Source organism: Orussus abietinus, unplaced genomic scaffold, assembly GCF_000612105.2.
Source record: "Orussus abietinus isolate OABI.00-Male unplaced genomic scaffold, Oabi_2.0 scaffold14, whole genome shotgun sequence".
Lineage (NCBI taxonomy): Eukaryota > Metazoa > Arthropoda > Insecta > Hymenoptera > Orussidae > Orussus > Orussus abietinus.
The window spans coordinates 107620-132144 of record NW_019395994.1 but is presented as its reverse complement, the minus strand read 5'-3'; the positions used below and the strand labels follow the sequence as shown (position 1 = coordinate 132144).

The 24525-nt window shown below is 43.4% G+C and overlaps 5 protein-coding genes and 1 long non-coding RNA gene across 7 annotated transcripts in view; 2 read left to right on the top strand and 4 right to left on the bottom strand.

Annotated features, from left to right (window-relative positions):
- Window positions 1-10847, bottom strand: part of LOC105698261 (dorsal-ventral patterning protein Sog) — a 49092-nt gene extending 38245 nt beyond the window's left edge. The window contains exon 1 of the mRNA XM_023434093.1: window positions 10344-10847. Within this exon, the coding sequence (XP_023289861.1) occupies window positions 10344-10482 (139 nt within the window). The 5' untranslated portion in view covers window positions 10483-10847. The remainder of the gene's footprint in view (window positions 1-10343) is intronic.
- Window positions 554-1800, top strand: LOC105698260. The gene is made up of 2 exons (XM_012422341.1): window positions 554-1553; window positions 1709-1800. The coding sequence occupies exons 1-2, from the start codon at window positions 1210-1212 to the stop codon at window positions 1734-1736; spliced, it is 372 nt and encodes a 123-aa protein (XP_012277764.1). The 5' UTR covers window positions 554-1209; the 3' UTR covers window positions 1737-1800.
- A 2451-nt stretch (window positions 10848-13298) lies between the features above and the next one.
- LOC105698320 lies at window positions 13299-15104 on the bottom strand. The gene is made up of 2 exons (XM_012422490.2): window positions 15086-15104; window positions 13299-14889 (listed from the first exon to the last, which is right to left on the bottom strand). Exon 2 carries the CDS (start codon window positions 14881-14883, stop codon window positions 13354-13356), a length of 1530 nt encoding a protein of 509 aa, XP_012277913.1. The 5' UTR covers window positions 14884-14889; window positions 15086-15104; the 3' UTR covers window positions 13299-13353.
- A 432-nt stretch (window positions 15105-15536) lies between these two features.
- Window positions 15537-16442, bottom strand: LOC105698322. The gene is made up of 2 exons (XR_001103919.2): window positions 15980-16442; window positions 15537-15782 (listed from the first exon to the last, which is right to left on the bottom strand). It is a non-coding gene; the product is annotated as an uncharacterized LOC105698322 (long non-coding RNA).
- Window positions 16443-16681: 239 nt separating this feature from the next.
- Window positions 16682-18343, top strand: LOC105698321 (probable ribosome production factor 1). The gene is made up of 3 exons (XM_012422491.2): window positions 16682-17459; window positions 17581-17845; window positions 18101-18343. The coding sequence occupies exons 1-3, from the start codon at window positions 16868-16870 to the stop codon at window positions 18276-18278; spliced, it is 1035 nt and encodes a 344-aa protein (XP_012277914.1). The 5' UTR covers window positions 16682-16867; the 3' UTR covers window positions 18279-18343.
- Window positions 18344-18716: 373 nt separating this feature from the next.
- LOC105698319 (SWI/SNF-related matrix-associated actin-dependent regulator of chromatin subfamily A containing DEAD/H box 1 homolog) lies at window positions 18717-23768 on the bottom strand. Of its 2 annotated transcripts, none has more exons than XM_012422488.2 (12): window positions 23189-23768; window positions 22347-22549; window positions 22093-22283; window positions 21765-21993; window positions 21211-21544; window positions 20710-20984; window positions 20480-20617; window positions 20066-20389; window positions 19639-19940; window positions 19282-19494; window positions 19056-19162; window positions 18717-18925 (listed from the first exon to the last, which is right to left on the bottom strand). In XM_012422488.2, exons 1-12 carry the CDS (start codon window positions 23292-23294, stop codon window positions 18774-18776), a joined length of 2574 nt encoding a protein of 857 aa, XP_012277911.1. In that variant the 5' UTR covers window positions 23295-23768; the 3' UTR covers window positions 18717-18773. The 2 variants fall into 2 exon arrangements, with proteins under 2 accessions (XP_012277911.1, XP_012277912.1); XM_012422489.1 differs by having other exon boundaries at window positions 18774-18925; window positions 22428-22549; window positions 23189-23294.
- Between the last annotated feature and the right edge of the window lie 757 nt (window positions 23769-24525).

Here is a 24525-nt window from a genome sequence, read left to right as displayed (position 1 = left end):
CGTTAAAAGTCTCGAGGGTTCCGTAGCCCCTTAGGTAACGGAGTCCGTTCTCGGGGCCACCACGCGGAGCGACGCGCACCGACGATGCTGGGTGCAAGCCAAGAATCCCGAGTGCCCGTGTGGTCCATCGAGATACCTCACACTTTTGGACCCGCGGTACCCTTTCGGAGTTACAAAATGAATATTTAAGTTACCCACCGCCGTTAGGACGGACGAACGCGACGAGGCTTCGATTCGCTCCGCCGTGCCGCTCCGTACCTTTCTTTCCTTAACCGTGACTTACGTGTAACGCACTTTTCAGTCATATTTTCGTACGTTTGCCTCACAAAATGTTCAATGCTCAAGAGCGTATCCGGCGGAAGATGGAAAACGAAAGCGCGAAGAGCCGATAACGCGATCGTCCGGGAGAACCGGTCGTTCAAAGGAACGGCCGTCACGTGACTCGACGGGCATGCGCGCGCACTCGCGCGTAGTCGCGCGTAGTCGCGCGCAGTCGCGCGCAGTCGCGCGCAGTCGCGCGCAGTCGCGTGGATCCGGTAGAAGCGCGGCTTAACGACGCGACGGAGGCGCCGCGACTGTGCGCGCGGGTAAGAAAGAGACGGCCGGCATCGTGTCAGGAGGTGGTCAGTCGTTTTGTGTCTGCGTCCCGTCTAAATATACGCAAACGCGATGCGACGTGCCGTGCTCGACTTTGTAGAAATCTATTCGTCGCTCTCACTCCGGTCGGACCGAAAGCACCGGAGAAAGAGAGGGAACGCGCAGGATGGATCTCTTGTCCGAGGTGGGACGAGTCGATCGAACGAACGCCCTCGGGACGGAAGAAACGGAAGAAACGGAAGGAAACCAAGTTCGACGTGGCTTTTGCTGCGCTTAGGATAGTGGCGTAGCGTCGACGCGAAGGGCACCCTTTCCGCTTCGCGGAAAACTACGTCCCCAAATTTATCATCGGCTTTTTCGCGGTATACGTTGAACGGCACTTTACGCGATCGGCCATTGAACGTTACTACATTGTACATAAGCAGTAAACTAAACGCTGTATCAGGAAATATAGAGTTCAAAAAGAGATTCAAGCGACACGGTTTGCCCGATGAAATAGTCACACGGAATTAATGCGGATAGAATTTGCAGCTGTCGAAAATGATTTGAGGTCTAGCAGCTGAGCAAACAACATTGTTCATTAATGTTGCGTCGTTTGTGTCTCTGCTCGTTATGGAACGTTTCCAATGTCGCCTCGGTGCGAGCTTCTTGCCGACACAAATGCCTTCCGAAGCGCAAACGAGGAATTGCTTGCAAACAATTGTTCTCGTTGGTTCTTCTTCCAACGGATTCGAATCCGTTGCGAACGACGAAGATCATTGGTCGGCGATGGGAAGCATCGATAATAATGCATTACTGATTCCAGCCCGAATATTACGTGTACGGGTCATCGAAGAAGAATCGACTGTCATCACCAACAAGGTCGGTCGCTTAACGATTGCTGCTAATCTCCCCGTTATTGGACATCGGCCGACGACAATGGGATCGAAGGTGGCAGCGATTTTACGTCATCGCATGTACGTATTATCCAAGCCCTATACCAGCCCGATAAACAAAATTGTTTATCCAAGAAGACATATCGTAAATCGTTGCATAACCGGAGTTGACATCGTAGGTTAGCAGAATTTAAGGTTTCTACGAGCTTCGGAAACGAAGCCTTACTTCATTTCAGGGTTTGGATCGGGCACGTAGCGAGATGATCTATACGGAGAACTTGGAGCAACTGGAATTCTCTGTATCTCGAGTTCATCGCTTCATCTTATGTTTCCAACGATATCGCGGTCGAATACACCTTTGAGCGTTAGGTATTTCGAAAAGAATACAAAGGTGAGATTTAATATTGTATAATTTACTTCGCATAGATAATTTATTCTTCGTATGTATTGGAACGAATACCGTGGAACGGTGATGGCATTCCGTGCCCCTACTCATTCGACTGTCCTATGATAGGGAAATTGCGAATAAATGAAAGATGGGTACTCGATGGAAGTTTCCAACCCTGACTCTCGGGCTTTTCCGTTAGTTCGCAAATCGTCCCAGATATTTTCTAGGAATCGAAACGGCAAATCTCGCGTCTATCGTCCTCGGCTTTGGGGTCGAAGTATAGGATCGGGCAACTCGAAGGGACGCGACCGAAACAAACTACGCTGTTAAAAAAATGCATAAAATGCATCCACTCTTAGAACGTAAGGTTGAAGTAAGATTATAAATGTGACGTCTTAACGGTGAATTTATATACATTCGTAAAATTCTGAATAAACGTATGGGAATGATAGGAAGGTTCGGGACCGTCTTAACTCGCGAACACGTGGAAGTTGGCCACTTTACACATTGGCTTACTAAACTCGCGGGCAACAAGGGCCGCCTTGTAATTGTGGCTGCGGCCAATTAACCGCTAATCTCAACTTGGGGATCATCAGCCGACATACGTGAATAAATTTCATTTACACGGTACTCTTGTGTGTCCGTCGTAAGGTCCTCCGGATCGAGAACGAGGGCTCGCCGTTCCGGAAAGAAACCCGAAGGAGTCGAAGACTTTTTCGATCCGCCGAAATCTCGTTGCCGCACCCATCGACATTTTCTTTGCTACTAGGGACGTTGGCTTCCCTTTAACCCTTTTAGTGCCGCACAACGACATATCGTCGTTTTGCAAGTGCCAACGACTTCGTCCGGCACTAAAAAGGTTCAAAGTTGGTCGTACGTATCACGAACCCGTAGAGGAACGTTTCCAGCCGTTATCGTAGTTTACCGGAATGCCAGTTTCCCGCTCGAGTACTGCCTGGGGTGTACTCGGTAATTCTCGTCGGCGACCTTCGCGCACTCGCGATTACGTACGCGTCACGTGACAAGCGCACTTTGATCCCGATCTTTTAGGCCGCGACAACGATCTCTCGATTGCGGCCTCGAGGCGATCGAGGGAAGACGTCTCCCGATGATCCGTCCTTTCGCTCTTTTATTTCGCTCTCCTGAATTATCTACGAGCACGATTTGGGTCAACGACTCCTTGGACGTGCCGACGAACTCGCCGATAAAACGATCAATTGCCCCGAGCCGAAACTTTTGAGACTTCGTCAAAGCTAGTCGATATCTCGGCCAGTCTCGGGCAGGAGGGCCAAATTCGATTTCGCGCCGTTACGTCTCCGTTAAAAAAAAAAAAAAAACCCCGCTAGACGTTATATCAGTCGCATACTAATCTCGCGACAGGAGATGGCTCTCAACGATCGTTTTGCTCTTTTACGCCGCGCTCGTAAGTTATCTACCAGCGTAATTTAGGTCAACGACGTGTCGGACGTTGCGGAAAGCTAAACGATAAGTGAATTGCATGAAATAATGGTGTTTATTAGTCGGATCAGTGGACGAGCGCGAGTCAGCGTTTTGGTCCCCGACGAGACGGACGGTCCACGTTTCGTTCAATGTACGGTAAACCAGGGATACGCGAGACCGCTACTTTTTTTAATCAAAATAATTACCCGCATGTCCGGCCCAATCAAGATAAAGATTAAAAGTCATAAAATATCCGACGATTTACGGATTTTGAAAGAGACATTTCTTGAAAAAAAAATCACCCTTACTCAAACTCGGGAAAATTTTGCTCCTTTGCGACCGATGCCAGTAATTCGGACGAATGTCAATTTTAGATCCACGGACGGAGAATCGCGCGTAACGACTGGGCTTCCGTCCGTTCGGCAACAAATGTCCGAATTACCCCTCTAACCGATCTGGCGATCGCTAATCGCAAAATCGAATTTTATTTTTCGAGGTTTTGGCCAAGTTTTTCGTCATTCTCGCCAAGGTGCGCCGGGAAAAACGCGAGATATCGTCGGAAAACGGTGCCGCCCGGAACGGGAAGAGTTCCAATAAAGAAAGTCTCGGCGGGTCGCGGCGTTCGTCGGAACGGAGGGGAAAACATGATATCGCGTTGCGTGGGCTGCCATGAATTCCCACCTTTAACCTTGATCGCGCACTCGTGCCATGTCGGTGGGCCGTTCGCAACTGGCGTCGTCATCTCGCCAGGTCGGCAGCGCCTGCCGCGCAGTCTGGCCGCGGACCGGCGTGCGTATTATTTCGAGATGCGTGCCGCCTATTCCGCTCTTTCTTCGGCGGCGGCGGCGGCGGCGCCGCCGCCGCCCACGTTAAATCACGGCCGGTAAATCACCGGTCCGCGGCCGACTTTTCGCTCGGAGCGACGCGACTCCCGAGCGCGAGGGCGAGTGCGCCTCGGACGCGTCGGGAATGTGTCAGGTGGCGAGCCGATCGGCCTCTCGTTAGCCCTAACGAGCAGGAACGGGAGGCCGACTAAACGGCGTAATAATTGGCACGGTTCCACGTCATCTCGAGGGACCGCGTTTAGTAAACGATTTCTCGACGGTCCCGGACCCCATTTTTCCTCGACGCCGCTCCTGTTTGCCCTCTTTGTCGCTTGCCCGACTGCCCGATTTCGGTACACCCCCGCGGACAAGGAATTCACGGTCGTAACGAGACATCTTACCCGGAGAAGGATAAAGGCCTTAGCCTTACGGAAGCCTATCCCGGTGGATATCGTTTTTTGCGATGCGGTTAAGAACTGTCCCATTAACGGATTAATCCAGTTCATTTTACTTTCTTACGTGTACAAGTAGCGGAAACGTTTCCGTAAAAGTCAACCGTAACCGTAGCTGAAAATGTCCCTTAACGTTAATAACGATGAAACCGATACATTTAAAGCATTACAAAATTGTAGGTGCAATGAAAATTAACGACACGTAGCATTTTTGCATTTCAATTGGATTGGATCGTTTTATTTTACGTGTAATACGTGATACGCGTGTTCGGCAAAAGTAACCGGTTTTATGACTCTTGTACGTTCGAGCAATGTACGGGTGAAAAATAATGATCGAAAAGAAAGTATTTGGCGCGAGGTGTAATTTTTTGGGGGTTAATTAAACGCTCGTGTAGTTATTAACGGTGTCGGAACGGTTCCGGATTGCGGATAGGCCCGTTTTCCTTCCGATTTATAAATATATCTAGAAGTAAATGCATAAAAAGGTACTACTCGAGCGAACGCGAGACGTCATACGAGCGCAAAGGAAAACAGACCGCGTCGATTCGGATTCGATTCGGATTCGATTCGGCACCTTTGCCCGGTTCGTTCAAAGGATTTTGCTGTCAAGGTTCCCGCAAAAATAGGAAAAATACTTGTACGCGACGCGTTGCGATAAACCGAGAGCCGCAATTACAACCGGTCGGTAAACTGACCCACCTACGTGACCGCGCGACCGGCGAGAGCACACCACCGCTCGTTCTTATCGGGTACTCCGTCCTCGAGGTCGACGGGGCGCCCAGGTAAGGGCTCGTTCGAAAACGCGCCATGCGAGCGAGCCCTATGGGAGGCGCAATGGGACGAAAAAGTTTCAATTTGTGATAAGTTTAAGGCGAAGCGAAAGACGTCGAGAAATTTTTCTCTGAACCTTACGAGGATCGAGACCTTCCTTGCAGCCTCCGTATTCACGATTCGAGGTCCCCAGTTCGGGGCCTCTTTGGCGCCACTTTCGCGTCGCCTTAATGCAAACGGGACAACGTACTTATTTATTTACAATTTTCGGAACCTTTGCCCGCTCCGTAACGTCGTCGATACGGAACAAACGTCGATATTAACCGCGGCCGTGCCCAGTTCTTCTTTCGACGTAAATCATACGCATTACGGATGACGAGCTTAAGGATTTGCATGTCACAAACGAGACGCGAGTCCACGGTGCGAGAAGATGTCTCTCATCCGTAATGACGCGAGCCTCGTTCGGGTTTATGAATCGCGCGTGGCGAAGAGTGCCCAACCCATATTCGGAATCCCAGGGAGGAGATGAACGGGAATTTTAGGGAGCGCCTTCGATTCCGAAGCGAGCCCCCGGCGCGAAATGTGCGGCTACGCCCCTGGTCGTGAGTCGCGCGTCTCGCGCGTCTCGCGGCGCAACATTTCGCACATTTCTTACATACCGAGGCGAGAGTGACGTATGATAATGCGTTCCCTGAATGTGACCACACGTCTCGTCGATAAAGCCCGGGACGGACCGAGCGAACGTAGTCTACCGACCGTTGGACAACGTTGAGTTCGCAGGGGAGAGACCGAGGTCGCACGTAACACGGCCAAATTTTAACGAACGTCGTACATTTTTTTCCCTCGACTTGGAAATGCGACTCCAATGCAAAAATGACTCTATGCATGCTTCGTAATAGTTCCATCGTTTGTTGGCCCGGGCTTTCCGCACTTATCGGCATGTTTCGAAGAACGGCACAGGGGAATAATATTTTCGGTTTGTACTACATTGGGGAGGGGGGGACTGATTTATTCATGACACGGCATCGTATAGACTCGTTCGATGCATGTACGATTGGGGCATTTAAAATGAAAACGTCTCTAAATAGTTATCGTTGTATCAATCGTTTGGCAAGGGACACTGGGAACGGTTGTAACTAGTCGGATCGATTACGATCATTTATATCGTCCCAAAATGATTCTATGAAATATATTCTCCGCAGACTATTTGAACGCGAGAATAACTAGTTTTTATTCTTTTCGGTTGATCTTTCAAATGAACAATTGGGGTTAAATTTGCTTCGACAAGGGTTACAATCGTACCCTGTACCGATTGCACGTTTAACAAAAGCATTTACTACAAAAGATAAAATTGCCGTTCCTTCGCGAACTTTCAAAGCGTTACAACGTAAACTATGTTTCAGAGGAAGATTCGGTTAATATATTTATCAAGTTTTAATCATAAAAAGCCATTGCAATCAATTATAGAAACGGAAACATGAAAGTTCTCCTGCTTCCCTAGGAGAATTTTTCAAACTGCATGGTATATATGATACATTGCCCGAAGAATTCTTAAAAAAAAAGACCAAAGTCACGTATAACGGTGGGTTAAAATTACCCCAGATGTGAACACGTTATAAACGTTCACCGGTAAGTATTAATATTACTGGCTAGTCGAGTCGTTTAACTTGCTATAAAGACTAGGTAGCATTTGCGCGACCACGTGATCGCGCCAATGCATACGTACACGAGCATGGATGTGTGCATGTATCGGCATTTGGCACGAAATTCTCCCGAGTTTCCTGGTGTCGATATATACCGAATGTTTCCGTACCATTACGTTTTACCGTTCAGCAGTTGACGAAGAATTCAAGCATGTACATAGAAAAAAAAATGTATACCGCGAGGAAACTGCTGTTGTACCTGGCGAACAAGAATGTCTTCCCATTACACCTCGGCGGCGCCATATCCGCGGAGAAGGCATTCGCGTCCGCCAGCGTACGAGTCATTTAATCCGTAAGAGGTTCTACGAGAACGACTCATCGGCTTTGAAAGAACGAACGCGATACAGAAATTCACGTTAACGAACGCAAAAAATGTATGCAATTTCTAACGATCGGTTGCGACAAGAACGTCACGACTAAAGTAGCAAATTTAAGCCGACCCGCCTCGAAAGAAGGTGCGTTTTCCGATACCCTTAATTACATCGGATGTAACGTCAAAATAAATGCAATAATTTGCTCGATCATCCGTAACTAGACATTTCGTGGAACGCACGATTTCAGAATGCATACGCACGGAAGGCATAAGCAAGGTTAAGCACCGTTTGCCAAAGTGCCCACCGGCGATACCAATGAATTCCAACTTAAAGCTTCGTCCACGTCCAAAGCACGGAGCACTCTATCTCCGGAAATCGGTTGCCGTAAACGTTGCGTGCCATCGGCAACGATTTCAACCGGCTAGAGCGGTTAACGAAGAAATATCAAAGGAAAGTTGCAAGCAATTTTCACGGACGACGCACGATATATCGTTGTTATTCGTTGGAACTCGCAATGCCGCGATTTCCTCTTAATTCCCTTTTTCGCCTCGTCTACGGAGCGCGAGTCGTTGCGAGCAGTCGGTTGCGTGCGATTTAATTACGTCGGCAACGAAGTGGCGGGAGCGATCACCCGACGCTAAAATTGCGTTATCCGAGACCGAGGGGGAATTTAGGGCCAATTGTCACGTTTCTGCTGAATTTCTGACCGACGCTTTTACGCGCGAAAGAAATTGCCGGCAATTCCCCGCCGAGGTCTCTTCAAAAACCGCTTCGCATCGTCGGCATCGAAACCATTGCCGGCACCCGCAAACGCTCATCCACGCGGAGCAATTTTCAGGGCAACTCGTTGTTTGCAAATTTCTCCTCGCAATAAATTGTCTCGTTTAAACGAGGTTTTGGACGATGCAATTTTTTGCGTCGCGTGGACGGGTCCCCCAATTTGTCGTCGTCGTCCACGCGGTTAAATCGCCCGCAACCGACTGCTCGCAATAAATTGCCCCCCCCCCCCCCGTAGACGAGACTTAACTGGAACGACTTTTCTATCGAGAGAGTTCGGACCGCATTCCTATCTCGTTACCGACATCATTTTATAGAGACACCGAAGTATCTTTCTCTGCCGAGATTCGTTGTCTCTCCTTCTTGGTCCACCCGGTATATGCGTTTCCCTTTCTTTTCTTGGCGTAGCGCCCCCGTCTGCCCATCCCGCGCTTTTTCGCGACAAACGTCCAATATTTGATTTACTTTCTCTCTTGCCATGGGATCGCCCGGGCGTTGCACTTTTTCTATTTCCGTTACTTGTACACCGATCGTCTTTGTCTTGGGTCGTCGTCGTTATGGGACGGACGGTACCACGATGCAAACGAACTTCTGGTCACGTCCGAATTCGTCGGCGACCCCAATTCGCGCGTGTCCGAAAACGACAAAAGTAAGTAACCGATGCGCAGAATTCCCAACTCCGTTGTCGGGACGCTTCGGAGATGACGTAAAGCCGTTGCCGATCGACTTCGGCCTCCCTCTAAGAGAGGGAGAAGCACGCGGGGAAATAGGGACTCCCTCTGCCCCCGGTGGAATTGCTCCGATTGGCGCCGACGATCGATGACGGGTCTCGTCGCGAACGTCGAAATGTTTGGCGAGGCGAGCAGGGATTAAAAGTTATCGCGCCCGAGAGCGAATTGCGCGTCTACGTCGACGTCGCCATTGGTACGGCCGAGGCGCGTCGAGCTCGCCTTCTTGCTCTCGAAACCCGCAGATCTCTTCTCGCAAGGTCTACGAAGACGTTTCGTTTTTCCGTTTTCTTTGAGTACGACGCGTCGCGGCCGATAATTGCGCGTAACGTTCGACTCGATCGCGGTTTCGTTGCGCGAGCACTTACGAAATGGTGGATCAAAAGCGACCGACTTTTCCCTCCACTCGTAGAAGCGATTGTCAAAATCGTTCGGAATTAATGTCTCCCTGATCGGCCGGTTGGTCCCCGCGTTCCAGGGTTGACGTTCGTTAAATATCAAATGTTTATTTTATAATACATCTCGAGCTATTTCCGAGGATATCTCCTCGAAGATCCCCCGCTCTAAAAGGGCAAAATCGCTACGGTTTCCTCCGCCGTGAATGAGCCGTGAGTATTATTTACCCGCGGTCGAGAGCCGACTCGACCCTTGGGTACATCAATTTTCTAGAGACACTCTCTCTCACCTCCCCTGCGAACGGGCGCGACGCGATAAATTACCATACATCTAGCGATCGTCCCTCGCCCTTGGCCATCCCCGTGACGCACCAATTAGTCGCTATACAAGTTTTTTCTCGTGGGCAGAAACCACTGTCCTTAATGAAGCGATAAATCGACTCCTCCTCCTCCACCTTTCGCGACCAACACCCTGCGCCCTTTCTTTTTTCCATTCGTCGGATTTTTTACAAGGTTTCGCTACTTTCTGTCCGATCGATTTCGCCGCGCCGGTCAAACGGGCCGCCATCTTTCATCCGAAATTAACGGCTCGATCCCCCACGGTCGATCGGTCGTCGCGCGAGGCTCGTTCGAGTCTTTTTCTTATTTCGAAGTCATAACTTCTTCATTTTCGTTTTTTTTTTTGGTTGTGGAGCATCCCTTGGAGATTAAAATGGCGACAAATGATGTCCAGCAACGAGGAAAACTCATTGAGTTCTTCCGTTCCAGTGAAAGATCATTTGTTCGAACTCGGAGAAAATACCGGCAACATTTTAATGTCAGAGTATGTCTTTGCGTTATTTTGTGAAACTACTTGAAACAACGGATTTGCGTAAATAAACCTGAAACGATTCACGGAACTTAAGGAGCCGCAGTTACCTAAGGGATCATTGGTGATACCTGATTATTTTTTTTTTTTTTAATAATCTCAACGAGTGAAACTCGACGTCCCGAATCGATTGAAACTTTGCAATATAAATACAGGGGGAACGAGGAAGGTCGTTAAACCCATAAAATTGAAATGAAGTCGGTATGCTTACCGGCGGCGCGATGGGGCCGCCTGGCCCAGTCGTCCTCCAGGAGCGGCGCGACCCTGCGTGCCTCCGACGTCGAGGGGCACACGAAGGTGGCGACCAGCACCGGGAACAGCGTCGCCGCGAATCCCTCGTGGGCCCGCATAACGGCGCGGTCTCGGACCGCTCTCGGACCGCTCTCGGACCGCTCTCGGACCACCCCCGGATCAGGTCGGGTTCCCGTCCGCGAGCCCTGCCCCGCTCATCCGAGGGACGGAGAGGGAAAGGCGCGAAAGCGGAAATCGGTCTCTTCCGCGTCGCGACGCGAGCGGGCTTCGGGTCACTCTCGTCTCGGTTACCGACTGGCCGACCGACTGACCGGTTGACTGACTGACTGACCGACTATCTCGGACCCGGGCCGCCTGGTGGGAGGCCACTACTGGCATCGGCGCGCGCGGTCCTTCCGCCCCCTCCGGGGTGGTCTTCCGACCGTCTCTCGCGGCGGCGGGAACTCGAGTGTCGGCACGTCGGTACCGGGCGTACCGGAGGATGACAACTGCCCGCCGGCCGGTTAACACCACCGCTTTTATGGCGGGGGCGGCGCGGCAGGGCGGAGAGGGGCGGGGCGGAGGCCTCGCGCTTTTGCCCGCGCACGCGCGGGCCTCCTCCGGCGCCAAGGGAAGGTGCGAGTCCTCGCGGCGGCGGGCACCTCCCCGACCCGACCCGACCCGACCCGACCCGATCTTCGGAGTCGCGCCCATCGTTTCCAAAGTGGACATAGCGGCCGATCCAACGGGGAATCGGGTCGAGTCCTTCCGAAATTCGTCAACGCGTCCGCGCTTAGGGTCCCGAATGCGGGATGCGGCCCCGAAACGGTTAAGGTGTGTGTAGAACGTCACGATATTTATCAAACTTTTCTCCGGACCGAAGGCACCGAATCGTAGGATACTTCAACGCGCGATTATGGAGGCCCTAAGAAAGAACGCGTTAGAGATACGTCGCCTCGTTTATCCAAAATTGTTTCTACCCCGCGAGATCATGCTCCGTAACGAGTATAGTTGTCACTTTCTTGAAACCTAATAAATTTAAAATATTTGTGAGCGTCCCTCTTTTGATGCGGAGATTAAAAATTTAGGTGAAAATATTCACGGGATGGTTAAGAAAATATTTGAGGACGTAGGCCTAGTCGGTCAAACGCCAAGAAGTCGTTCGGGAGGTAATACGAGGACGAGCCCATGTCGAATGGCAACCCGTCGTTCCGTGAAACGTTACGGTTGCAGTCTATATCTCTACATGGAAAGAAAACGTGCAGTTGCCGTTCCTAGAAAACTATTTTCTTTAGGGAAAAATCCAATTTTTTCAGTTACGGTAAAAACAATTTTTTACCAGGACAATTAAAAATAGTCATATCGACTAAATCTTTAACAATACGCACATAATTATAGTAATCGTAAAATGTAGCAAAGTACACAAAATTGCGAGAACGGAATATTGTAATACGTCTAAACACTTACGTTGCCGATGTTTGTATTTATATCGGATAACTGTGTTTAATTATATTGCGTATTGTTCTAAATGACGTACTCCATATATCGTTTCCGTACAATAATTATAAGCAAATCGAAGGAAAACTCAAAAGATCTCCTAGATTCGTGGTTTTCAATGCCCCAATTGACAATGGAGTGCCACCCTGTGTCGTCTGTGATTCCAGTGCCAACTGAATTTCCTCTCGGAGATCTCGCGTTACCGTAGTTTCGGCATAGAAGCGCGTACGACCCTTTTTCTGCCTCTACCCCGTTGAAATGCGAATTTGTCGATTACTAGTGTTCCGAATCGTTGTACAATTGTTCTGACACTTTCGTTTCTCATATCGAATACTTCGTAAACGTATCTCGATCGACGCCATTTTAGTTCTGGTCTAGGCCAAGTCAACGAATTTTTGTTCGAAAATCCAAATTTTTTAAGTGTCAGGACAATTCTTGGATGATCGCAAGTCATGTGTCAATGTTCCGGGTAATTCGGTCCAATACCCTTAAAAAAAAGTGTCTTATTCGAATCGACTGATTTAAGGGGATTTCACTTTACCTTAACCCTTTCGCGTTGGCGGAACTATCCATCGGTACGTCTCCAATGACCTGACGTAACGCAATTAGTGAAGGCCGGACATACTCGGCGTTAGTCAGGGCGAAGCATTTAATGGATGCCGGATATAAACGGCGCTAGTCGCGAAAGAGTTAATTCGTAATCTAACCGATCACATCAATTAGAGATATTCGGCTCAGCTTACCACACGAACGCCATGTAACACCTAGTAGCGGTTAATAAATTTAGAGACTCGATCCAACTGGGAACTTTAGTGGGTTCAGTGAATTTGAAGTGCAGATGGCGATACTGCCGCAATCATGCGGGGTTTTTCGTTTAGAAATCAGGAAAAGCGGTATCGTTTATTGAGAACTGATTGCTATTCATCCCATATGATGAACAACGATGTAATGCGGTAATAGGTGGCTGCCGACATTAAAATTTCTGTAATATCGTTTCGGCGAGCTTCAACGATTTCCTGTGACTTCCACTGCCGTTCCCGGCATTTTTTGTAATCCCCAACAATTTTCGGAAATGACAGATTTACAAATCTACGCGTTCCCCACTGATTTACAATAATCCCTGACATTTTTATGTCACTCACTACTGATTTTTAATGACAACCACGCATTTATCATAAATTAAAAAATTAAATTAACACAGATTGCAATAAAATATGAAAGAGCTCAATTAGTTAAAATATGTAACAATTCTGTATTGATAATTTCACGATCCAGGATAGCAGGTGACTTGTCGAATACTTAAATGAATAGATTAATGAATAAATTTATGTACATCGAGTTATGTTTGAAAACTGCTACGAATTGAAAGATAAATGAATTATTACTACTTCTACTATTAATAAAAAAAGATCTGCTGCAAAAGGAAAAGGACAAATAATGGATTAAAATATATTATTATTCATTAAACAGAAATTAGTTTCAATTTTGTGCAATTAATGTTCACACAGGGAAAATTCGCGTTCAAAAAAATTAGTCCCTTCCAAGGCGTCGTACAAAACATACTTTCTCGAATGCATTAATTTTTCTCTGTACATCCTTGCATCTTCTAGAGTCATCGTGAAATTTAAAGAGCCTTCACCTTTTTCGTCATCAAACCAACTTTGTTGCTGAGGAAAAACGTGCTTTGTCGAAAGTATCCTTTTCGATGGATTCACGAGGAAGAACACTAGAATTTTTCTATGGCCGTTTCTAGTTCTATCTGTCAATTCAAATGGAGCTACTTTGTGCTGATAAAGATTCGGAAAAACGATGCAACGATCTTCGATACAGAGTATGGAACCAATTTCTTGATTGAGAAAATCTAGATCCTTAAGCCCGTAAACTGCTTTCACTCCATAATCGTCATCTTGATTATAGCCTGGAGTATCTATAGCTTGTCGAAATAATAATCTAGATTCTGTTATATTCGAAGAAGAGAAATAGTATATTCCTGTAGCAACAATAGCTTCATTTTCTGTACCTTCTACGTGCCAAGTTCCTCCCGGATATTTAGGATTTTCAGGTGTTAATTCAATATTTGCAAGTTTTACGATAACTTGCAATGTTTTTTCTTTTAAGTCTACGGTACCATTGGTCCTTTCCAGAGGTTTAAAGTTTGGTACCTTTGGCCATTGTATTTTTCGATTTTCATGCCAGGCTTCATATTCTGGTTCGTCGTCTGAGTAAGGACATCGTCTCTCGTCGTCTTTGTACCAATCCACATCGATTTGAATTATCACGTTGTCTTCGAAATTTAGTAAGTCAGTCAGGGTACGATTGAACAGAGGAATAAACTTTTCAAATATCTGTGCAATTAGAGAATATAAGGTTTCGTGTTTTTTTGGATTTAAATTGTTTATATACGAGTCTATAGAAACTTTTCCTTCCGTATTTACGGAAAACTCGGCTGGCAACCATTGGTACTTATCTGCGACTTCTTTGGAATCTTCACTTGAAGTTTTACTTGGAGTACCATCGGATGATTTTTTCTTTTCAAGGTGTTCGATCCTCTCATCTAATATATCAATTTTTGTAACACCTTCGACATAGCAGAACAAAGACGGATGTACAAGATCCACTACTTGTTTGTTACTCCATGGATGGTAATCCTTTTCGCTTTCGTCCACATTTTCAAGTTCATATACTGCCTTTTTAAAAGCTTCCTTCACGTCTGGCTCAATTAGGCCATCAGCCTGCCAAGTTCTACTCACTGCACCTACTGTAATTACACCCGAGCATTGACTAGCATAGTATCTAAGCTCTTCAAAAACATATCTAATTTGATCTTCCGTGAGGCCCTGTGCTGAAGCTTCTGATTTCCACTGTTCCAAAATATTCTGATTATTCATCTTTTCTATCCAATTCTCTTTCTCCCGAATTTCCTGGCTTAATTTCATCATACGAAGCTCAAATGTGGTTATAGGCTTCATTCCATCTCCCAGCGAGAAACAAGTGGGAAATGTATCCTTGCCATTGGTCTCCATTTTTCTCTAAAAAAATATTTGATTGCAGTTACATTTCAGGGATAGAATAATAATTACGTTTATCGCATGTTTACTACGAAGGGAAAACTTGATTCCTCGCATGATATAATTTCAAATCGTTCCAAAAAGCTATCTCGCAATAAATTGGTTGCTTTTAGAATCATTTTTGTAGAGATTCTGACATCTATTTTCTGACTTGTACCGTTCCAAAATGAAAATCCCATCACCAGTACACAAATAGCCATTATTGATGGAATTACGCGTGAATGTTACAAATGGAATAACAATCATGTTAAAATATTCATGCGAAACAAATGAATACAACTGATAACTAAGAAGGATGGAGAATAATGACACTCTGTCCTTTTCAAATCTGGTTCAATAAGCACACATATGACTAATATGGCATGAACATGGCTTTTTCTTTTAAACATTTTATATCGATACGTAACATGATTTTCAATACTTATGTACTGTTATCGGGTAGCAATATTCATTCTAATACAAAGTTTAAACGTGGTAGGGATATTACACATTTAATAAAAATGTATTAGATGTTATAACTTTAACTTAGTACTTCCACAAGACTGGTGGAAACATAATGGATCATGGGTAAAATACGTGGTAAATTCATTCAATTGGTCGCACACACATTTCATATCTACTCTTTCATATATTTCTGAAACATGGAACAACTGCTTCTTTTGAACTTATACCGAATTAAAAAAATATTTATGACTAAGATCACAGCACTGTGATCGTATATTTTTAAGGACGATAGATTAAATAAGTATGGTCATTTTCTGCAGATCACTAAAAAATATAACAAACACGTATGGAGAAATCGTTCGTGTGTATGTTTTTCTTATCCTCCACCCAGCAATGTAATATTAGAAAATCTGCAAATTAAAAATGCAATTGACAAGTTAACAACCATTACCAACATATCAGACAAGCAAGAGCGATGTTCATAGAATTAGGATGGTTCGAAATGAGAAAGAATCTTTTAATTATTGCTGTACTTCGCACATGTACGTATGTTTTCAAAGTAATTAGGACTAAATCTTTTTGACAAATAATGACATAATAATTGTACCTGTAAACACTCCTACGTTTCGAGCCGATTCGGTTACGGTTTCTCAATCCTGTCCAATCCTGTTAATTATTACCGATATACGTTCGATGACGCATCCACAACCTTGAAATTCCGTGTTTATCAAAGACGAGAGTTAAGAGGTTTGTTCGGAAACAGCAGGAAATAACTGCGGCGATGAATTTAAACGCATGTAAGTATATACATAACACCATAAGAGCCCATTATTTGATTTAAATGTGAGGACGCGAAAGTATGTTTAATCTCGGCGCCACCACGCCGAATTAAACGTGACTTAGGCCTGGTTTCATAACTCAAGTTAACCGAAGTTTAAAGGTTGACAGCAGGTTTAAATCCGGTGTAAACTAGTTAAACTTCGGTTAACTCCAGTTATGGAACCGGACCTTAAACAATCAGAGGTGGGGATTCTGGGGCAGAGATGAGCAGAGATGAGTTGGGAGATTGCTCACGGGCAGGGTCGCGCGATCGCATCGTGTGCTGCCCTCTGGTTTCATACGTTAGCTTTCACCGTTTTGTAGTGAGCGCTCTCGTCAAAAATATGTAATAAACTCCTAGGTGAAAATGTGAGCTATGTATGTACATTCGTCTCCCTTCCACTACTACGCGAGGTCTAGATATCTATGGTCTAAGGTGGGAACATTATATGCTCAGTTCATACAGGTTAACACATGCTCCTAATGTTATGCTCACATCAGTTCACACTCATCGCTGCCTTGGGCTTCGTCATATGTCTTGTTGCCCGTGGTCCTAACCTGTGTTAACCGAACTTATCACAGCTTACCAGAGTGCAGTACCAAATTTCCAGAAAGTAACCCGTGCAAAAAAATAATATATAGCGCACGTAGCGAGAGTAAACTGAAAACATTTATAATGAAAATAAAGGATTTGAGGAGAAATCCGTTTAGTCAAGTAAAATTAACCAAAAGATCAGGTGACCCAAATGAAACAAGACACGAAGCGACTAGTGATTCTCAGGCTAACGAGCAAGTATTGCTTCCTTCTGTTAGCAATTTTAATCACATCAAGTGCAAAACTGTGAGACACGAAAAATGTGAAAAATTAAGAAAGGAAAAAATTAAATTGAAAAAGGAAAATAAAAAGAAACGATTACAAGAGGGTGGGCCCAAACGGATTCCACATACCATTGAAAGTTTGAGAGAAAAGGACGAAACTACTGTTCTTGGTAACATAGAAGATGAACATAACGAGGAAATTAAAATAGACTTTGAACACGATGAGTTTGCTGATTATTATAAACACGCTTATGAACCTAAAGTTTTGATCACATATTCCGATAATCCGCTCAAGAAAACAAGAATATTCGGCAGAGAACTATCTAGAATGATTCCAAATTCCACCTCGCTCTTCCGAAATCGGTCTGGAGTGAAGAAAATGGTTAAAAGTGCCATTGCCAATAGTTACACCGATATAATTATTATTAATGAAAATATGAAGCAACCTAGTATCCTTTGAAAAAAAATATATCAAAATGTTATATGATTCCCCTATGTAATAAAGTTTATTTGTTCGATTTTCTTGTCCTTTACAAGTAAGAAGCATATTTTTCCTTACCCAATATAAAGATGGTATGCTGATTGTTCATTTACCAGATGGACCTACTGCACATTTTAGACTCAGCAATGTCAAAATAACACCAGAGTTAAAGCGCAGTCATAAGGAAATAACGGAACACCGACCAGAGGTCATATTAAACAATTTTACAACTCGATTAGGCCATACAATAGGAAGGATGCTTGGTGCACTCTTTCACTATGAACCAGAATTTAGGGGTAGAAGAGCTGTTACGTTTCACAATCAACGTGATTACATATTCTTCAGGCACCACAGGTATGTTTATTTATATTTTCTTTTGGTAGGATTAAATGTTCAGCAAAGCAGTGGATTTTAAACGATTGAATGATAATGTAAAGGAAGAGATGAGAATTCATACTAAGATTTCCATTTCAAATACTTTTTATAGTTTGATTCCAAGGATTTATCAATTAAGTTACTGTTAAATCGATGAACTCTTGCAAATTCGTTTGTCAATGCGTATTTAAAATGTTTTGGTAAAGGTAAAACACGTTCTGCTTTCTGTTTCAGATACGAATTTAATCCTGACACAGGAAAGCCTAAATTGAGAGAATTAGGGCCAAGGTTTACCTTGAAATTAAGATCGTTGCAGCAAGGGACATTTGATAGTAAATACGGTGAATACGAATGGATCATTCAAGGTCGACGCCACGCAATGGAAACTAGCAGAAGAAAATTCTTTTTGTAATATATTTTCATCACGAAATGGAACTTATTTACACGATTCTTAATAATAAATCTACAAACAAAGTAGAAGGGTAACATTTTACCAATTTTATTCCCGAGAATGGTACTATCGAGGAATTGAAAGTTCAAATATTGGATGGGGTTTGCTGAGAGATGTTCATTTATCTGGACCATGGTCGGTAAGGGATTTGGGAAGGATTCAGTGGCCGAAAACGGATTCGAAGTCCTACGGTGACATCGCGGAATTCCATTGTTGACAGATTATTCGTAGACACTAACGGTTTAGTAAAAAATCACATCATTATTATTATGAATTATACAGTTATATAAATAAGGGAATGATTCAATGACCAATATACACAATTGGAGTAGACCAGTCACAACTGGTTTATCAATTCCTCACTGAGTAATAACCTGACTTCCAAATAAAACTTAGAAGTAAAATGTATCAAAAACCAATATATTCATTGATCGACCGATTATTATTAGACAAATATTAAAACTCTAGGTCATAATCTCGTTTGTCATCAACAAAACCTTTTGCTGTACCTTTCGATGGTGACAACGATAGTGATTTATTATGAATATCTATTCCCAGGGTCATCTTGAGCAATTTCAGCACGCTTTTCTTATCCGTACTTTCATTCTCTGAAAAAAGAAAATTAAAACTATATTTGTCATACCGATTGCAAATAATGTAATTACACATGAACCATTAATTTCGATGACACTAAATAATTCAAGCATGCAATGACCATTAAATTAACTATATATTTACCTTCATTGTTGGTGATCTGTTTCTCTAATGAAAGTTTGTCTTGTGCAATCTCGTACATGCCTTCCTCAATCGTACCTTCACTTAGCAATCTAATTATTGTAACTGGCCTGTGAATCAATTACACTTTAAACAACTTATAATTATTTAAATAAAAATTCAAGGAAAATAACGACAACACAGTTAATACATGATATTTAATAAATATATATGTAAATAAATAACAGACCTCTTTTGGCCAACTCTATGACATCTATCTTCTGCCTGTTTATCATTGTATGGATTGAAATCCAAATCATGTATTATCACAGTGTCCGCAGCTGTTAAATTAATGCCCAATCCACCCGCTCTCGTCGAAAGTAAATAAATAAATATACTCGGATCGTTTGTGAACTCATCGATCATCGATTGTCTTTCCGTAACCGGCGTTTGGCCATCCAGTCTATATTTCATGGAAAACAATAAGATTCAAGTCAGACTAGATTTTTAGACAAAAAATAATTAAGCTTTTTTTTAATGGAAGAAAAGTACTGTTAACTAATCAATTCGTTCAATTCTTTCTTCAAATGGTTATAGAGAAATTTACCTTAAAAACGTATGACTCCTAATTGTTAAGTATTCTTCTAGAACATCCAGGACCATGGTGAATTGGCTGAATATCAGCACTCGATGACCTCCTTCTTTTAATGCAGGCAAAAGCTCATCCAACTTATTTAATTTTCCAGCTTTAGGAATGAGGTCAAGTGGTAAACCATGACCAGCCAAACTCTTATACGTTCTAGATAGTTGATTTATCTGATAGTCGGACATCCATGACAAATCCTCAAAGACGTATTGCGGATTTTTTTGTTTATACCCAGGTTCTTTTGCTAACCTCTTTGCCATAATCTAGAACGTAAATGCAGGACACGTATGAATGATCTAACCAGGAGATTTTATCGATATTCCAACTTTACCTCTTTGCTCGTAATATGAGTATAAATTTAAGTATTTAAAATAGACTTCTATTGAACCTGTAATTTTTCTTCGTCGTAATAATTTCGAACGAGAAGAGGGTGATTGGCGAGCTTTCGCAGTTGCATCATCATGCCAACCCCATTGACGTCGGCGTTGAGGCCTGCCTCGGCCGAAAATTCAGCAACTAAATTTGTGTACATATCCTTTTGATGTATCGTCATGGGACATCGGATAACTTGTTCATTTTTAATCGGTAGATCACGTAGAACTTCGGTTTTTAACCGACGTAGAACAAAAGGCTTCATAATGAGTTTAGCATTCTTGACCTGTTCGCGTTCAAACATGGGTCGATCCTTCTCTCCTTTTTCGGCCAGGACTTTCTAATGAACAAACAGATGTAACATTGAATAATTACGAGAAACCTTAAGTAACACCAAAACTATAGCTCAGTTGAACATAAAAATACTTGCAGGATTTTTCGAAAATAGGCTCTTTAAGTCAGCTTGCTTTCCGGCAAACATCGAAGGCATCACAAATATCAGCAGGGAAATTAGTTCCAACAAGTTATTTTGTAGCGGAGTACCGGTTAGTAGAATTCTATGCTTTGCCTAAAACAAAATGACATTGAAGAGAAGAGCGTTATTACGATCCTTCTCTGCATTCCCAGCCATTTACCGAAATGGTATTGACGATATCTTACGTTAATTCTAACAAGGTTCTCGTATCGTATTGTACTCATATTTTTGAGCATGTGTGCTTCGTCAAAGACAACATATTGAATTGGCATTACACGAAAGAGCCTGCGCTCTTCTGGCGTGCTACTGATAAGGTTGTAAGTGGTTAATATGATGTCCACGTCGTCCAAATCGCCATTACGCCATCCCATTCTCATTTCTTTCCGCTCATCCTGGGAGCCATAATATTTAACAACTTTTAAAATAGACGACCATCGCTCCAGTTCGTTACTCCAATTCTCTGTTCAGACATTAAAATTATTTACAAAAACAAAGCATATAGGATTTGTTAAATTTCTTACTAATTCTATAACACAACGCAAAATTAATTGTAGTCGACATTGATTCTCATAAAGGGTAAGAATGATTACGTAAATCATATATCTACGAGTTTTCAAAGTAAAACGTATAAATAACGTTCTTGAAATAAATATCATATTATATACAAATTTTGTATTAATACGCACCCATGGTGGAGCTTGGAACTACCAACAAATGAGGCCCATCTCTCTCATCCAATAACCCACTTTCTTTCAAGTAAGTAAGAAATGCAATGACTTGCACAGTTTTTCCCAACCCCATTTCATCAGCTAATATTCCGTTGACGTTGTGGTTGTGAAGTACTGCTAGCCAATTTAGACCAACCATTTGATATGGTGCCAACGTCAACCCCGATGCAAGACTTTTGGGCTGTTGTTTTATAGTAGATGCACCGGCAGCCACTGCCCTTTCCATATTTGTAGCAAGTCGCAAACACTTCTTCATAAGAATTTCAACAACTTGTCTTGTGGCTAACAACATCTAAGATGAAAAAAAAAAAAACAGACTAACGATTGCTTACTCTAATGGCATAGATTTCAAGATTGATCTGATCTAAATTATTTTAATAAAATCCCGATTAAAATCATCAATATACATCAACTGATTTTTATTTTTAAACATCATGATTTTTTTGACAGTCAGAATACCAATTATCAACCTTGATAGATTTTTATCAAATAATTTAATTTATGTAACTTACTTGTGCAGAATTGAGAAGTTCAGTATCCAAGTACTTTGTAGTTTGAAATTTTTTAACTATGTCACTCCAGCTGTCAAATGGGCGTGCTTCGACGATGGCTTGTGCCTTCTTTTGAGAACACTGTGGCATCAAGAGAAGTTCGGACAATGAGGCACTTCGCATAAATTCTAAAACTGCCTTTTTATCACCCGTTAGAACATCCGATACTTCCACATCGGAGTCTTCATCACTAAAAATGACAGCGTTATAAAAATTGATGAGAAGTATTACCTATAAATTTTCTATTTTTAACATACATAATTAAAATTTAAAAATGTAGATTACAAACCTGTCAAATACTTTACTTTTGTAATTGGTTTCATCCGAGTCAATGTCTACTTCTTCTTCCTGTTCATTTTTCCGACGCTTTTTATGGCTAACCCTTGGTGAGTGCTCGATATGCCTTTTTCCATTGCTCGTTAATACCTCTTTGGCCTCTTCTGGGTTCCACTTGGTATTATTTAATACCTTTTGAACGTGCTACAAATAAGAAAATATATCAAAATTATAGGACATGTTTATGCACAAAATAGAAACACTTACAGCAATATCTTCTCGTGGATACAAGCCAGTCGGATACTTCGGATTGAAATTTTTCTCTTTGGTTTTATTGTCTTCACTTACATCTGAACTAGATGGCTGGTGCTTGATCGGGCTGCTAGCATCGCTGTCGCTATCTTCTATACGATTGACGATTTTACGCCTGATCTGTATCTCTGGACTCGTTATGTTACTGTCATCGTCGGCTAAAGATAAAAGAAAATGGACAAAATTTCATGGCTAAAGATGTTCGTATCATGTTAAAACACCTTAAAAGATTCAAATTGCAAGCATAAAATATTCAAAGGCTTCTAAATTATGAGTATACGACGTTCAAACATTTCCATAACATAAACTGTAAATATATTAATTCTACTCGAACGAGCAACGATCGTGTACACAACAAAGAAGAAATTACATTTAATAATAAGATATCTCGTGCACGAGAAAAACGACGAAACGGCTTCAATGTTAATTTATATCCGTGAAAATCTTTCCTAACATGCATGTACGCTCTAAGTACTAGAATGGCTCATAGAAGCTTCGGATTACGGTTAACCGAAACATTTTAAAATACCCATTACAATTACTATCCAATGAATCTAAAGAAGCGTTCGATGCTTTGCTCACGGACAAGAGAAGTTAGGGTAAACGGATACGTCGCGTGTCATAATTTAAAGGTGTTTAAAGGTCCAGTTAAATCCATTCTCGAGCATTTGTTTGAGATATACCGTACGAAACAAAAAGGGATAGGCTTTCTGCTGTACCAAGACATTTAGCCGAAGTTGTCTAAAGCGATGCTCGTAATTCCGTGAATTGTTGTCAGAAATTGAGAAATTTCTTACACGTATTCATCCTCTTTGCTTGCCGCTTCTGGAACCGAAATCTTCTCAAATCCCCCAACGAACTGGGGCTACCGGTCTCGGCTTTCGGCGAATTCGAGTCGGACATCGTATCAAATGAAGATGACGCGCCTGGCAAGGGACATTTTCCGGGAGTGACCTTCGAAAATCCTCCTCTGACAGGTGTACGAAGAATTCCGCGAATCAGGATCGCTCGTAGACGCCGTTTCCCATCACTCCAATCAACGACTTCGACAGAAATTCACCCGCGCTGTCGACGAAGCACCCCACGATCTTACAACCAAGTAAGAAATTGCCCGGTGACGACGTCTCGATTACGTTATTACTTGAATCAACTACAATATTTCTTTAGGATAAGGACTGCTTAAATTTGCGATTATACAATTGATTTGAAAACGGGATAAATGCGAAGCGGGTGGCGCCATCCGGCCAAAAGAACGAAAAAATTGTTGGCGCGATGTTTAAGTAGCTTGCCGAGACATCGTATTATTCGAGAATTCAGAAAACCGTTTGATTATTTCAAGATATGACGAGATCTACCATCACGACGTTAAAAAATGAAATAATCGGGTCAACTATCGAACACCACACCACTCCTGGCAACTCCTGGTGGGTACAGAGATGAGTTGGGAGATTGCTTACGGGCAGGATCGTGCGATCGCATCTTGTGCTGCCCTCTGGTTTCGTACGTTAGCTTTCACCGTTTTTTGCCCCCAAGGGCGGCGCAACGAATTTCTGATAGAAGCTCGCACAGTCGCTATTGGCGGCTCACGTACTCGTCATGGTAATACCATGCGGCAGTTGACGGTGGTGGCTTACCTACGCTTACCGATACTGCTCGCTTTTGATGGTAAGGGAAGAACACTCGTGACGCTCCATTTGACTTTATCTACTACTATTAAGATATGATACGAAACCAGAGGGCAGCACAGGATGCGATCGCACGATCCTGCCCGTGAGCAATCTCCCAACTCATCTCTGCCAATATAATACTTTTAGCGATTTCGGAGCTTTCCATTCAATGTTTGTGTATTTCACCCAATTAAGCCAGTTATTCCGTTGACACCTCATGCTTTAGTCATTATCTAACGGTATCTTGGAAAAGAAACCACAAAACAAATTCACTAATGACTTCTCTCCCATGTGTGTGCCCTACATTGGTAGGACCATATTTCTTGATTATTTAGATTTCCGCCATGACCTAACCAACTATTATCGGTACCATATAAGATCAATCAAGAAAATCAAAACAGTTACAAGGTACAGGTAACAGGTACTAGTACGGCGTCCTTTAGCAGCGGTTCGATCGTATTTATCTA